The 16,560-nt window shown below is 35.2% G+C and overlaps 1 protein-coding gene across 1 annotated transcript; it reads left to right on the top strand.

Annotated features, from left to right (window-relative positions):
• The first annotated feature begins 571 nt into the window (after positions 1-571).
• LOC119675238 (fibulin-1-like) lies at positions 572-7,174 on the top strand. The gene is made up of 5 exons (XM_038086427.1): positions 572-587; positions 795-932; positions 997-1,645; positions 1,715-1,945; positions 7,011-7,174. Exons 1-5 carry the CDS (start codon positions 572-574, stop codon positions 7,171-7,173), a joined length of 1,197 nt encoding a protein of 398 aa, XP_037942355.1. The 3' UTR covers position 7,174.
• The last annotated feature ends 9,386 nt before the right edge of the window (positions 7,175-16,560 follow it).

Raw genomic sequence — 16,560 nt, 5'->3', positions numbered from 1 at the left:
AAATTGCAACAAAATAAAACTCTTTATTTTGTTTATTTTTGTTAAATTAAATGAAAGATAAATAAAAATATGTGAAAATAAATTTCAATCTTTATTTTGGTTCAATATGGCCATTTCTAGCATGAATTATGGCATTCAAATGGCCAATAAAGCTATCGTACGCTGCATCCAAGTGACTTTGAGGTATTTTGGCCTATTCTCGGCTTAGCGCTTGCTTTAGATGATCGACATTTTGGTATTTTTTCGTACCAATCTTACTTTTTAAAATACCCCACACCGAGATATCTAAAGGGTTACTATCAGGTGAACACAATGGCCAGTGTGTTATTGAAACAAAGCACGGAACGTTGTTTTTCAGCTATTCTTGGTTAACGCATACACCGTGCGATGTGCTGACTCCTGTTGGAATATCCAACACCTGCTCCAGAATTAATGCACATACAATGAAAACGTTATTTATAGCTTTGATTTATTTATTTCATTATATAAATCTTTTACCTTCACTAAATTTTTTTGTGAAATTAAGAATTATATACCATAACTTTTCTATACCAATCGATGCGCAGTGAAGATGCAAGTAGTAATAAGTAAGTAATGCAATACAATGCACACGGAATTTTGTTGTTGCATTTTGTTTTTGCCGCAAGAAGTCGCATGTTTGGTTTTTATGTTTAATGTTGCCACCCTTTTTTTAAATACAACATATTTTTTTCTATTATTAACTGATAGATCTATAAGCATAAATATTATATTTGCTGCATTTTTAATACAAATATTAATATTTTTTTTAAAAGATATAAACGAGTGTCTCGTTGAAAGTCCATGCGGTTCACATCAACATTGCATTAATACGAATGGTTCCTACCGTTGTCAAAATCTTTCAAAATGCTTAGCGGGGTACATGCCAGCTCCAAACGGTATCACATGCATTGGTAATGAATGTTTGTATTAACAAATAAATATGTTTAAAACAAGTTATCTTTGAAATGAGGTTAGACATCGATGAATGTGAAACTCGATCCCATAACTGCGAGGAAAATGAAATATGCACCAATCGCATTGGAGGCTTTATTTGCTCATGTCCTGGAGGACATCATAAAAGTGTTGTAAATGGTGTAAGTCGTTGTATTGATATCAATGAATGTGATCGGGAACCCTCTACTTGCCCGACAAACGCACAGTGTATAAATACGATTGGATCCTATTATTGTGAATGCAAAACTGGATTTCAAAAGAGCAGAGATAATGACCGTATTTGCCTTGATGTGGATGAATGCCAGGAAATATCAGGTCTTTGTCAACAAAAATGTGTAAATTTTTGGGGTGGCTACCGCTGCTCTTGTAATTCGGGTTACGAACTTAGTTCCGATAATCGGACATGTAACGATGTTGACGAATGTGAAATTCACAAAGTTTATAAGCCTTGCATGGGTTTTTGTAACAATGTCCCAGGTTCATATGAATGCACATGTCCCCGCGGTTACGTACTTGCAATTGATAGGAACACTTGCCGAGATATAGACGAATGCGCTACCGGAGAATTTTGTACGGGAAGAAATGATATTTGTACAAATATACGGGGTAGTTATAAATGCACCACTATTCATTGTCCTTATGGTTATATTAATGATCCAGATCAGAAAAAGTAAGTCATTTGTTCTTTTTTTTGTTTATTTTATTCACAATACCAATAACAATAATATAAATTTTATAGCCGTTGCCGACAAACTAGTCATATATGCGAGGGTGATGATTGTTATACAAAACCTTCTGCGTATACATATAATTTCCTAACACTTGTGTCGAAATTAATGATACCACCTGAAGGTCGTCCCATATTTAGTTTAAGAGGACCATTATGGTACGACAACATAGATTTTGACTTAAAAATTGTCAAAATACAAGCAGCCGCAAATATTGAGAAAGTCACTGATAATCATTTTGAGTAAGTACTTAGACATATTTTTATATAATCATATGCTTTGAATATGTATGTTATTTACCAGCGAAGAAAAATAGCTTATAAAGCCTTCACATTATTATTTCCACATATTTTGTTCTATTTAAATTTTAAAAAACAATACATACTAGTTTAAATTTTTTTTTATACATTTAATTCAAATTAATTAAATACTGCATTATGACTGTCATCTCTAGTCATCTTCAATTAATTAATTATAGCATTTTAAAAACAAAGCAACTAATTCAATCAAATTATATTCTAATTACAAATAAATAAAATCAATATAGCGAATATGTACCTTATGATAAGTATAATATAAATATTATAATCATATTTTTGTTAACATGGACACTATTGTAAATAACTGTTTATAGTTAAGCCTTGTGATATTAGTGACGTAAGTAGTAGGGTATTACGATGAAATCTTTCTAATTTTCAAGAGTCTTGAGTTGTAATATCACAGCTTTGTGAAAGTCTGGTTTACAGTTGTATGCAGTAATAAGCAACTTATGGTGTTGCTTTTTTATTAGTTTTATTTTTCACGTTGTGTTTATGCCAAGCAAATTTCTTTTAGAGTTTATTTTTTGTACTACCAACAGGAGGCAACCAGTAAGTGGAAACTCTGCTGTAAAAGGACGTTTTAAGGATTAATCAGTCGGCACGTACCGTACGAACTTAAGCGAACTTAAGGATCAGTTAGAGTGTGCGTACCATAATAACTTAAGTCAAAGCGAAATGCACAACCAATCACAATTGTGTATTTGATAGGAACGAAATTAACAAAAGCGACGAACTTAAGCGAAAAAAAGAAAAAATTAATTGAGTTTGGTTTTCTATGTAAATGAAATTAAAAATTTTAATCAGTTATTCTCGAAATCTTGTTGAAAGCAGGTGTGTTACGCTATTGTCGTTAGTACTTAAAAAAATGTAAATTTTTGAAATTTTTATTTTTAATATTCTCATCTGATTTTTTTAGTTTTTTAAATTGTAATTATTTTTTTTTATAGATATTTCAAATATTCATACTTCACAAAAATATGATATGGCAAAACCATGTAATATTTATTTGTAGCTTAAAGTATATATATGTCATATATGAAATTTGGTTAGATTGCTTTACTGTTGCCAAAAAGAGTTCACTCTCCGCATCGAACGGGATATGTTTCTTTCTACAAAAATTGTTCGATAACACATTTATGCTTTCTTCAGGTGGTGACTTTTTTTCGTCTACACATTTACTATATGAGAGCTCTATTGTAAGCAGTCCCGCCAAGCACATATATTCTGCAATATCCCCAACTGATGAATGCTAAAGTTTTTTAACGTTAATATGCCACCCTTTCCGAACGTGTTGTTCAATAATATCGAAAAATAGTACGAGGATGATATTTAAATAATTAGGACGAATAACGAAAGGCAAGAATGCGATTTATTGCATTATATTATCATACGCATACAGTGATGAGTTAAGAAGTGGGACATGATTGAAGTGAAAGCATAGTACATAATGGAATGAGCTAAGAGGTAGCACAGAGGTGTAATCAATGCTTACAGCATGTTAAGAATATGTAAGCAATGTATAACGTGAGGCGTGAGTCGTCCTTTACCACGTTGAGTAGCTTCCGTCAGTTAGCCCGATCATTGACTTGCTGTCGCTAGTTGGTAGTACCACGTGCAATTCATTGGAGTTGTGGTTTTCCATGGTATGGTCCAAGCCCGGTGCATAACCTTATATATCAATGACGAGGTAATCGCTGCACACATTAATTTACTACGCACGAATGATTGTAGCTATGTAGAGGGGGCTACGTGGAGGGTGTGTGTCGATAGTCACTTGAAAAAAACAGTGTCCAGGATCGTTATGGCATTTATCAAGTATAATACAATCACACACTTTATCTTGTATGTTCACTCCCTTCTCCTTGGTACCTGCATTAGTGCCAGAAATATTGGCAACACTTAAATGGTGTTTGAAAGGCCAAAACATATTAACAATTTAATTACAAAATTTCGAGCTGCATACGGAAGTAAAGTTTGCTCTACAGTTATAACACTTTAACACAATTCTGGAAGCTTAACAACCATTTTCGTCGTTTCATTATTGTCTTAGACGCGTCTAAAATAGGCAATGGCATCGAAGAAAACTTTTGTAGCAGTTAGTAAATGTAACAAATAATGCCACACGCATTGATAAAGTGTAAAAACACTTAGTACAAATGCGGTGTAGTACGCGATATTAAATTATGTGGAAGATGCCTGCTGCAGCATGAGTTTCGAATATAAAGGAAGGTGAAGAAGTGCAGGAACTGCAGGTTCCTATAAATCGTTGCTACATAAATAAATAACAAGTTTGACGGTAAAAGTTAAAACAATTGATAAGGAATTATTATCTTCTTTAACCGACTTTAATGTCACTATACCAAATCGTTACAGTCCAGCTTCAGATCGCAATTCAGCCCAACACATTCGCACCCGTTCCATTAATCACATTAGTGAACAGCTCTTCTGTTTTCATAATATTAGGTTTTGTACTAACACCATCAAATGCGCGAAACCTGGCAATTTTAACGCATCGAAAGACTAGATACGGTTTCGTGAGAGACGGTGGAGTCAAGCCATCTGTTTATAGTAGACAAAAAGACACAACTCAAATATCTAGTGGACACGGGTGCAGATCACCCGTGTTACCAATATCAACAATTCCTGATCCTAAGCCTGAGCCCAGTAGAAGTACATTATTCACAGGAAACGGGTTAGGAAGGCGCCGACTTCCTGAAAGGTTTTAACTTACTGATCGACGTTGCTAACAAATTAATAATTGAGAGCCAAACGAGAAACCGCAATTATAACCTTATTCGGTCTTACCAATTGAACGTGATGACATTCGGATTATGCAATGCGAAATAGATGTTCTCACGTTATATGGATCAGGTTCCTTCGGTTTTAGAGTTTGTTATCTGCTATATCGACGATCTTTAAACCGCGTCTAACAGTGAAAAACACTATCAGCACGTCGCTACGGTGTTCCAAAGCGTACAGCAACACGGATTAAAAGCAATATGAGTAAATGTGTTTTAGAAATGATTAAGTGACGTTCCTAGGTCATCGCGTCAGCAAAGACGTTGTCAATCCTCCGACCTAAAAGATCATTGACTATTTCTCTTCAACACAGCGGTGATGTAGGAATTATTCCAAGCGAATGGTAGATATGACAGACAATCGCAAACTTCTAGTTCCATATCAGTCGGAAAAACATTTGAAGCATGTTTTAGAAGGAAAACGATGTATTGTTTTAACCAATCATAAGCCAATCACAATTGCGTTACTTCAAAAATCAGACAAAGCATCTCCATGTCAACTTCGTCATCTTGTCTTTGTTGGCTAATTTATACCGGACATTCGTCATATCTCAGAAAAAGGTAACATAGTGTCATAGTTACTATCTCGCATCGAAGCTATCAGGAGAAATCAATTTCGAGTTTATGGTTGAAAACTAAAAATCAGATATCGAGACCAACAATTTCTTAACAAACAATGATACTGTATGGCAATTCAAAGCCGTGTCTATGCCAGGCTTAACAACATAAATTGCCAATGGCATGTCAACGAAGAAAGCGCGCCCATTCACACCAAATCATTTCGACAGCACATTTTCGATGCCGAACATTGCCACGCGCATCCAATCAGAAAGGTCACCATCAAGCTAATTAGTAGGTGATAAGTATAAACAAATATGAAGCAAGACATTGCCCAAATGGTACGAACTAGCATTCTATGCTAACGTGCAAAGATCATCAGGCACAACGAAATAGCAATTTGCAGCTTTATACTGTCAGATCAACGGTTCGCAGTAATCCAAGTCGGCTTAATTGGACCACTACCGACCATAAATGGGTGTACCATTTGTCGGCATGCACCAATAACTGTTTCGTCCAGTTTTTCGAGCTCTTCGTTTGCAAGTTCTTCGTGCTCACGTCTTTCGGCTTTTTCTTCTTTCGCCTGAAAAGATGTTTTCCTTCCCTTTTCTTTTGTCGATATCGTTCTTTAGCAGCGCCCGTCGCAACGTATGTTGAGTTGATGGAATCTGATTCTACTAACCACCATGTTTTGTAGCTGCGGTTTTTGTATGAAGGCTAAACTTTCCGACAGTATCAACAAAGATGTCTTCTTTACTTAGCTTTGTTATTGAAGTCTCCTATAACAATTTTGATCTCATGATGGGGACAGCGTTCATATCCTTGTTTAAGTTGTTCATGGGAAGTTTCCTTGGTTTCGTCATCTTTATCTTCCGTCAGGGCATGTGCATAAATTAGAGTGATGTAAATTAAATTTTAAATTTTTCAACCTTCGCCTTACCGCAAATCCAACTCTGAATTCATGCTTTGTTGCATGACAGCTGTAGTAGATGTCGCAATGTTCTCGTTTAGAGCATCCTTCTCCCGTCCATTGCATTTCCCAGAGGGTGGTAATGTCAGCCTTATATTTCTTGAGTTCATTAACCAGCTGTATAAATGCACTTTCTCTGTGAAGAACTCAAACACTTCACGTATAAATTTTCAAATCATGTTCCTTGTAACATTTGTATGTAAACGGTTACATTATCCGAAGGTGACTCATCGTTGTCATTGAAAGGTATTTTTAAATGGTGGATTCCAAACCGATGCACACATTAGTTTACTACGCACAGATGAGGCTGTGCGTTAATAGTGACTTGGAGGAAATAGTAACAAGTATCGCGCTGGCATTTACTTAGTTAAATGCAATCAGACACCTTCCGTTGTTTATTCACTCATTGAAACTTGAAATAATATTACTCTATTTTAATGCAATATAGATTAATAATGCTTAAAGTTCACACTTAGTAGAATCTATATTACAGCATGAATTATGTACTGTAACTTTCAATACTCATAATGATTAATCAATCTAGCATTTGTATTTATAAAATTTAAATTATCTTGTGACTCATTTTAGAAATAAAGAAAAATATTCTTTAAACAATGAAGTACACAAAAACTGATTGACTTATTTCTTGTTTTCGTTTTAGAATCACTAAAGGAAGACATGAGGTTCAACTAGTGCTTAAACGGTTTCTAGAAGGTCCACAAGAAATTGAACTAGAACTTAGTATGACAGTGTTCACAAATAGTATGCCGCGAGGTAAAAGTGTTGCCAAGATATTTGTAATTGTTTCTCAATATAGCTTTTAATAATAAGATTTAATATAAATAAAAAATATAAATTTCATAAAAATGTAAGTGTTTTTTTATATATTCAAAACCATAATATCTTTTATAAATGAAACGAGTCCTTTAGAAAACTTCAAATTTTAATTATATTATAATATTATATATATTACTATTATATATATTATTACAATTCAATTATTATATGCGGTTATTTTTGTTTTTTAAAATATATTAACTATTATTTCGAAAAAAAAAAAAAAACTTTCGAAATAAAAGTTAATATATTTTAAAAAACAAATATAACCGCATTTAAACAATTTCGAAGTAATGACTCAAAAATTAAAACAAAAATCAATTATTACAGTTGTATAAGTATTGTTGTATTATTGTTGTATTAAGTATTGTTGTTGTAAGTTGTATGTGATAGAGTTGTGTGTGATTGGTTTATATTTGGCTGAAAAAACAAGTGGCAATCATTCGAGTTCTCCCACAGCTAAATGTGCATAAACCATTTGTCATACCATAGCTCGATATCGTTATACTAGTAGAGTTGCCCGATCCCCAGGAAGTGCACCAAAAAGAAAACAGTAACAACACCACAAATGATTCATTAATCAAATGGCAGAGGAGCTGAACGTATCGCAGGAAAAAATGTGTGGCTTTTTGCCACACACTTTATTTTAAATACAAATAAATATTTATAAGACGATAAAAACGTTGTGTTATCAACACGTGCAAAAAAAGGGAAGAAGAAGGAAGCCAGTCGCCAGCCACTGAAGTTAGCTGCTGCTTGGAAATGGTCCTTTTGCCCACAGATGGCGCGAGTGCGTGTGCATTCACACACAGAGGGCGCTACAGTATGTGTGGCGAGTTCGCCACAAATGCATTTTAAAAAATGAGTTCAATAAAGTGCATGTTCTCCAAATTTGGTTTTTTCTGAAGAGTCACTATTCGTAATTGAGCTTAACAAAAACAAGGAAGATGATCGAGTGTGCTTGGCAAAGAGATCAGCTGAAAATTTAAACATACGAATGGCTACCAGAAAGGATGCGCCACCGATGGCGCTCGTGTTCATCGGCTGCGGAGTAAAAATAAACAGCCACATCTACCGGAAAATTATTTTAGAGGGAGCAAGCCCTGGGAAGATCAGCATTTCGGTTGCTGGCGTTCGACATTCCAACAGGACTCAGTACCATGGCACAAAGCACGCGTCAACCAAGAATAGCTGAAAAACAACGTTCCGTGCTTAATTTTATCAAGACAATGACTACTGCGTTCACGTGATATAAATCCTTTAAATTTTTTTGTGAGGGGTTTTTTAAAAAGTAAGGTTGGCATTAGAATATGAGCCAAAATACCTAATGTCATATATAAGCTATAATATTAAAATTATTTAATTAAAATTTAATTAATTTTTTTGCTACTGAGTTTGTTTATGCAGCTAACTGCTACTATTTCCTTCATAACATAAGTTGAATTTAGTAAAAAATTATTTATGCAGAAACAATAAAATTATATTATTTGAAAAAAAAATGATAAATAAAAATGCAGTGTCCGATAATTGAAATAAATTATTTTTATAAGTTAACACCCACAGTGAATGAAGGCAACAGAAATGACAGTTCTTTTTGATAAAATGACATTGCGGAGAATGTGTGTCCATTAAAATGCTGGTGATTTGATTCTTAAACTCTAAAGTTTTATTATTCAGAAACACTAATCTACACAAATTTATAATGTCTGTTGGCACTAATGATGATGCGTCGCTTTTTGCCTTTTTTCTATTACCACATTTTTACTTTTCATAACAACGTTCGTATTCTACATTTGGTTGTTCGACATATCAGGGATGTTATATGGCCGCCACATCAATCCCCCTTACGGTTGAGTGAGAAATGTACTCTTCGACCATACCTGGATATATAGTCTTTCGTCAACCTTTTGGTCTTGCCATTGTCCATGTCCTTGTTGTCGGCAGGATTGTTGTTCGGTTTATCGTTTACTCGATCAACGTTGTCAGTCACGGTGCCCTGCGAATCGTTAAATATGAAAGCTGCTTTCAACCGGTCAACGCTGATGTTGCTCTTTTGGCCATCTACATCGATCTTTAAAAATTTTTCGCTTCTCTCAAGCACTGGATACGGACCTTCGTATGGCGGTTGCAATGGTTTGCGAACTATTCAGTTCTTAATAAACACAAAAGGTGATGTGAACAAATGTTTTTCAAAGAATGTCTTCTGTTTTGCATGATTGTGTAAGGACGGAATTTGGTACAAATCGCCCTTTGGACGCATCATCGCCCTACATAAACTTAATATTTTTTACTAAAAATCGTCTGCATAAAACTCGATTTATATATTTAAATACGATAAACACAGCGAACATCCATACGCACAACAAACACCGCGAACATCCACACGCACGATCAACACCGCGAACATCCACACGCACGATCAACACCACGAACATCCACACGCACGATCAACACCGCGAACATCCACACGCACGATCAACACAGCGAACATCCATACGCACGACAAAACACAGCGAACACCCACACGCACGAAATTATACTTGTGCGGTTGTGCGTGCAATTAAGCAAAGCAAAGTGTTTTATATAAATAGCGGAGATTTTTATATGAAAAATCACTTAGCACCGGCACACCGAAGTGAGTAGACCACTACTCCAGCGCTAAGTCCCTTTTAGAAGCATATAGTGTTTCGACGCTAAGGCTAAATAAATTCGTAGAACGTATTAAGTAGATTTTATAACGCCTTTGATGTTTTGACGTCTTTGGCTAGAAACTAATTGCGTAGATTTGGAAAAAAACCCTTTGATGTTCTGACGTCTTTGGATAAAGCTTATTGAATAGTTTTTATAACGCCTTTGATGTTTTGACGTCTTTGGCTAAAAACTAATTGCGTAGATTTGAAAAAAACCCTTTGATGTTCTGACGTCTTTGGGTAAAACTTATTGAGCAGAGTCAAGCTTAAAATAAATTATTGAGTAGAATCAAGACTAGAATAAGTTATTTAAGAAAACTTTAAATAAATTTTAAAATAATAAAAACAAACGGTCTTTTACTTTCCACTCCTGGGTTTACCAGCTTCGAACTAGTCAATAAAACAAATTTATTGCAACGACCCGGACCGCGACTGAGTAATACCTCAACAGAATTAAAACGACGAATCCGTGTCGTTACAATTGGACGTACTTGTTGGTTGCAGATCCTTCATTCGCTTCAAAAATTCGGTAACATCATTGCTTTGCAGTGTTTTATCACCTTGTTTAGTAACGAGGAATTCACCTGGTAGTCGTAAACTGCAGCCGAAGCTTAACTGAGCTGGAGATACGCCAATGTCTTCTTTAATATCATTTCGAAAACCTTATAAAATTAGCGGTAATGCATCGACCTAATTATAAGTTTGATAGCATTTTATGGCGCCTTTAAGTGAGCGATGAAATATTTCTATGATGCCGTTGGATGCCGGATAGTACGCTGTAGTCCGCAAGTGTCGAATGCCTAAGATTTTTTGTCAATTCGTTAAACAACGATGATTCGAATTGACGACCTTAGTCTGTAATGACTCGTAACGGTATACCAAATCTTGCTACCCAATTGCTGTAAAATGCATGAGCTACTGTTTGTGCGGTTATGTCTTGAAGAGGACAAACTTCCGTCCATGGTGTGTATCGATCTGTCATCGTCAAGCAGTAACGAAAACCTTTGCACATGGGTAGAGGTCAGACAAAATCGATGTTGATATGCTCGAATCTTGCTGCTCACAAACTCTGCGATTGGTGCTTGATTATTTCGATACGTTTCCGAACTTTGGCATGGAATGCACGCTTTAGCCCAGGTATTACAGTCTTTCTTAATGTCAACCCAACCGAATCTTTCAGCCCTCAGCTTCTTAGTAGCTTCAATTCCGGGATAATTGATGTTATGTAGCTGGTCGAAGAAAATTTTACGTAAGCTTTTAGTCACAAATGCATGTATCGCTCAGGAATATTGAATGACTTTAGCTGTGACACGAAATCTGGTCTAAGAAATGATTTATGCTCCTTGTCTTCGTTCTGCTGTAGAGCTAGTTCAGCATAAGCAATTGTGTTGCTTGCATGAATAGCGTCGATTCGTGACATAGCATCTGCGACAAGATTTAGATTTCCCGGCAAATATGTAGGTCCGACGTAAATTGTCCGATATAGATGAGCTGACGAGCTTGTCTGGGAGACGCCTTTTCTAAGCTTTGTTCGAACACATATAATAGGGGTTTGTAGTCGGTCAGAATCGAGAACTGACGTCCTTCTAACATATGCTTATATAACGGCTCTGTAAGCACTTAGTAACTTCCTGACATAGGTGCTATACTTTGCTTGGGCGCCTTTTAATCGTTCGGAATAGAATCCCAGTAGCTGCCAGTTGTTGTTTGTTAACTGCTGCTGAACTGCACTTGTTGCTATGTTTGATGCATCAACCGCTACTGCCAGTGGTGCTTCAGATTTCGGGAAAGCCAACAGTGCTGCTTCAGCTAGTTGTTCCTTGCATTTTTCGAAAGCCTTTCGCGACTCATTTGACCAGGCAATTTTTGTCGTGTCTTTTTTTTACTGACATTTAATATTTTTGAAAGTACAGCCTGTTGCTCGGCGGCATGAGGCAGGAATGTTCGGAAGAAATTCACCATACGCAAGAAGCGTTTGGGGTCGCATTTTCTATCTGGCAATTTAACACCGTCTTTGCTAACCGTAAAACCCAGATATTCTACTTCCGGTTTTCCGAAAACTTATTTCGATGGCTGTATGATTATGCCGTTCTCTTGTAGTTTGGCGAAAACTTTTCTTAAGTGCGAACGATATTCGTCAGCGTTTCTTGAAGGTATCAACATGTCATTCAGATATGCCCATGTCATATCTCTCAAAATCTGATCCATGAAGCGCTGAAAAGTTTGACTCGCATTTCTAAGACCAAAAGTCATGAACATAAATTCGAACATGCCAAATGGAATCGTTATGGCAGTCTTTGGTATATTAGAGTTTTCAATTGGAATTTGATGTTACGCTCTGCGTAAATCAATTATAGAGAATATCTCGCATCCGCTGAGGGTGTGAGTGAAGTCATGTATATGCGGTATAGGATATCGGTCTGGCTCTGTGACACTATTTAGCTTACGATAAGCACCACACGGAAGCCACTCGCCATTCTTCTTCTTAACCATATGTAGCGGACTTTCGCCTGTGTAAATTAACAGAAATATCAAAATGTGAAAGAAAGTCTGCGCCTACTATAAGTTTCGATACGTTGGCTACAATAAACGTCCATGTAAATGCTCTTCTTAAGCCTATATCCAATGTAATAGTTTTGTCCCCATATGTTTGTATAGGTGATTTATTTACCGCATACAAATATATATCTTTGTCTGGATACTTTTGTTGACTATTGGAGGTTGGAGGTAGAACACTGACGTCGGCACCTGTGTCTACTAACAATTTTATTTTGGTTCGATTGTCTTTTTAAATAAGGCGGCAATTCTTTTTACGAAATTTGTCAGATGCCGCAACCTCTGACAAAAGCATCAGTTTAAATTATAGTTGCACGGCTCGCGACACTTCTTGGCTTTCTTACCAAATTTGTGGTGGAACTAACAAATGCCGTTATTATCGTTGTTACGAGATCGACTTCACTACCTTCGCAATGCAGCAACTCTCTTACTAAGCGCGCTTATCTGTTGCCTGAGGTCAACTTCGGTTGTGTCGCGTTTATCTGGCCTGCTTGTATGAATATCATTTATTGAACAAATGATTTGCTTCTGCCACTTTGTCAGTTAGAAGTGCAATCTTGTCTAATTACTCAACATTGCGTCGCCAATTTGTTTACCGGTCAAACTACACATTTCACGGAGCAATTGTGATGGCCGTCTGTCCCCTAGCTCGATGTCTTGCAATAATTTCTTCAGTATTTTTTGCTGCGATAAGTCAGGCTTTAAGAACTGTGTAGCCATCTACGGCTGGTGGGTTCAGAATAATATCGCTAACTTTTGACAAAATGTTGCTGTCCAACGCTGACACAATTTTGTGGAATTTAGTAATTTCGCATGTTATTGCAGCATTCATAAATTGTGATTCAATTTGCGCGGACCTGCCAGAAGGGTGGAATCATCACTGAAACTCTCGCCAGTTTTTAAGACGCTGTTATCGTCATGTTACCTAGTGTGTCCGCACTAGCTGTGTGTTTTGTTTGTTGCGGCTGTTCGGTTGCCTTGTTGTTCATTATACGTGTTTAGGCGGGGTCACCAATTATGTGGAAAATGTGTGTTCATTAAACCGCTCGTGATTTGATTCTTAAACTCTAAATTTTTATTATTCAGAAACACTAATCTACACAAATTTATAATGTCTGTTAATACTAATGATGATACGTCGCTTTTTGCCTTTTTTCTATTACCACATTTTTTACTTCTTATAACAACGTTCGCATTCTACATTTGGATGTTCGATATGTCAGGGATGTCATATAGCCGCCACAACTTAACTTACGGTCAGAGTTGCCAGTTAATATTAATACGAAAAGTATTTTACATAACAACACCTAAGTGAGAGTACTTTTATTATATATAAAACATGATTTTAATATTTCATTCCCAATTTCCGTAAGCAAATAACATGATTTTCTGTAGTAAGTCCTTTGTTCTTCTGTTGGTATATATTTGATTTCAGCAGTGCCGTCGTTAATCTTGCTGCAAATACAATGATAACGGATGTCAATAAGCTTTGTCTGTGAACAATTGAAATTAAAGATTTCAATTCTTTTGTGGTCTCAGATATGGCCATATATTCTGATTCAGTGCTTAAAAGTGCTACTATGCGTTACTTACTGTACGCAATAATCATCGTCAACCACAATAGACCATGGTTGCTAGAACCTGTAACTTATCTCAGGATTCGTATTACTGCTCCACGTTATAATAGGAATTAAACTAAGAAAGATTACAACAAATGCAATCTCTGGTCGAATTGTAACAGATTCATACCTTAATGCTTCTATCAAACTTTGATGAGGATATATTTTCATAACATTTTCATCGATTTTTGGTGGTTTTGTTAAATTCGTGTTTAGTGCTATGAAGATCTTCAGTGATTTAGAGTCTCTCATATAAAACCATTCAATGATGCTTTTTGCATACTTCTCTTGTAAAAGAAAAATATAATGCATGCTTAAATTTTGATGGAACTCGATGCCAAAGCAATTGCTAACTATTCCCATGTCCTTTATTCCCATAGTCGTTGGTTAATACATCGGTTTTTTGTTTTATAAAGTAGACATGGCAATAGCGTTATTTGTCGTCAATAATTATCACAAATTATTTTACTTCCAAATTCTATTGATCCGCACCAGTGAACTGCAACGAGTCATAACTTTAACACTCAGAGTGTACTCATAAAAAACCAAATCTAAATGCGTATAAATGTTTTTCTTCCATACTATTTATACACATTCACATTTGCCACAGAAATAATTCATAAGCATGTTGTTAACGAATGCCGGTGCTTACAAATCAGCTTCACAATAATACGTATGATTCATGAATCATAGCATATACTCAGGTGAGTAAGAATAACTTGATGACTCGTGTGAGTTCTGTATGAAATTTAGTGTGAGCGCTGTTGTTTGCTAAGCAAAAAATTTCTGCGTCTAGTTTTATGCTTTTGGTGTGTGTTGTTGTTGTTAGCATTCTAAATGCATGTGTTTTTTTTGTGTTCTTGAATATTTCTTGTGCATTAAAATAGGGGTTGTTACAGGTGGAAATTATATTTACTTTTATTTCAGGTTAATATACTACTTTTTTTTTAAAAAAAATCAGGTGCAGAAAAATAAATAGTTGTAAGTTAGAACAAAAAATAATTTCAATTAAATTTTTACTTTTTAATAAGCAGCAGAAATCACATGGTTACCAACTCTAAAAATTCGTCTATTGTGAACGATGTTTGAAAGTACATACGAAACTTCCAAAATATTTTCATCGATAATTGCAAAGAATTATTATCCATTATCGAGATTTTAACATTAAATTTTATTACGTGTTTTGCAGACATAAACCGAACAAAATCTCCATTTGTCCAGAGTTGCTATTGAAAATAGTGCTTATTTTATTTGTTCTTTTGCGACATGCTTGCAAAAGAAAGACCTAATATTATTGTTAAGCAATTTTGAGGAAAATAATTCCTGGAATGCTTATACCATTTAATACATAATTATGCTTTTCTTTGATTAATTTTAGTAATAATTAGATTAAAAAATAAAATTGCAACTCATAATTAGTTTCTCTTATACAATAAAGTCTTAAAATCATATAAGTTTTTAAATGTTTACATATTTGTTACACAGGTTTCCGTATTAAACGAATATAGGCACAATAAACAAATTTTTCACGAATGTGACGTAATACTCATAAATGATTCATAAAACATTTGCATCATTTTCGTGTCGAATGTCGGCGTTTATGAGTATTATATGAGCAGAGTATAAATCATTAAGCGTTTTCGGTGGCTCGCAAGTATGGGAAAAAGAAGCAAGTTGTTGGTCTATACAACACTATTTTCTCTATCTAGGCCTGTAGTTATATATTAGCCACAGACTTCGATCAGTAAAGAGAAAAGTGTTACCAACACAAAATGCGAACTATTTTGGAATAGAACTATTTTGGACATTGATTGGAAATTCCAACCATTATTGTAATCATATGTCAAAAATCATATGTAAAGAAAAATTCAAACAAAATTAAAAATAAAATTATATTGAAAATAAGAAAAAAGAAAAAAATTATAGACGGATTCGAATAGCAAAGAAAGGACAAAGACAAAAATTTTTTATTTTTAATTTATTGAAATTTGGCTGACCATACAACGCTGTTTCGAGTATTGCCCAGTACTCTTCATCAGTGGTCTTTGGAAATAATCGAATTTTTATTTAATTAGTTTATAGTCCGTATATAATTTGTTTGGACTGCAAGTGCCAGGCTTAGAACATATGCCTGTCAAATTAGAAGCAATAACTAATCGTGTTTATCCACAAATAGCCAAGGCTGCACAAACTTTCAATGCTCAAATTCCTGCTTTTGTCTCTTATTTTTATTTAATTAGTGACACCAACCAAAGCACTTGCCGTGCTTTAAATTAGAACGAGCTTATAAACTACAGCTTTATTTGGAAACACAAGTTCAACGACTTTCAAGTTAATCTTTGAGCTTACCTATTTTTGCTTCAAAGCTATTCTTTTTGTAGAGACATCTGTTATGCATATTTTTGACAGGCACGAGTTCTAAGCCTGGCACTTGCAGTCTGAACAATTTATATACGGACTATAAACTATTTCCAAAGACCACTGATGAAGAGTACTTGGCAATACTCGA

The sequence above is a fragment of the Teleopsis dalmanni genome, chromosome 2 (genome assembly GCF_002237135.1).
Source record: "Teleopsis dalmanni isolate 2A chromosome 2, ASM223713v2, whole genome shotgun sequence".
NCBI lineage: Eukaryota > Metazoa > Arthropoda > Insecta > Diptera > Diopsidae > Teleopsis > Teleopsis dalmanni.
This window is presented reverse-complemented; position numbering and strand designations above follow the sequence as displayed.

Bases quoted from the DNA above. Each gene is read 5' to 3' on its own strand.
- LOC119675238 (XM_038086427.1), top strand. The intron at 933-996 runs GTAATGAATGTT...AAATGAGGTTAG, and splicing joins AAACGGTATCACATGCATTG to ACATCGATGAATGTGAAACT. The intron at 1,946-7,010 runs GTAAGTACTTAG...TTTTCGTTTTAG, and splicing joins GTCACTGATAATCATTTTGA to AATCACTAAAGGAAGACATG.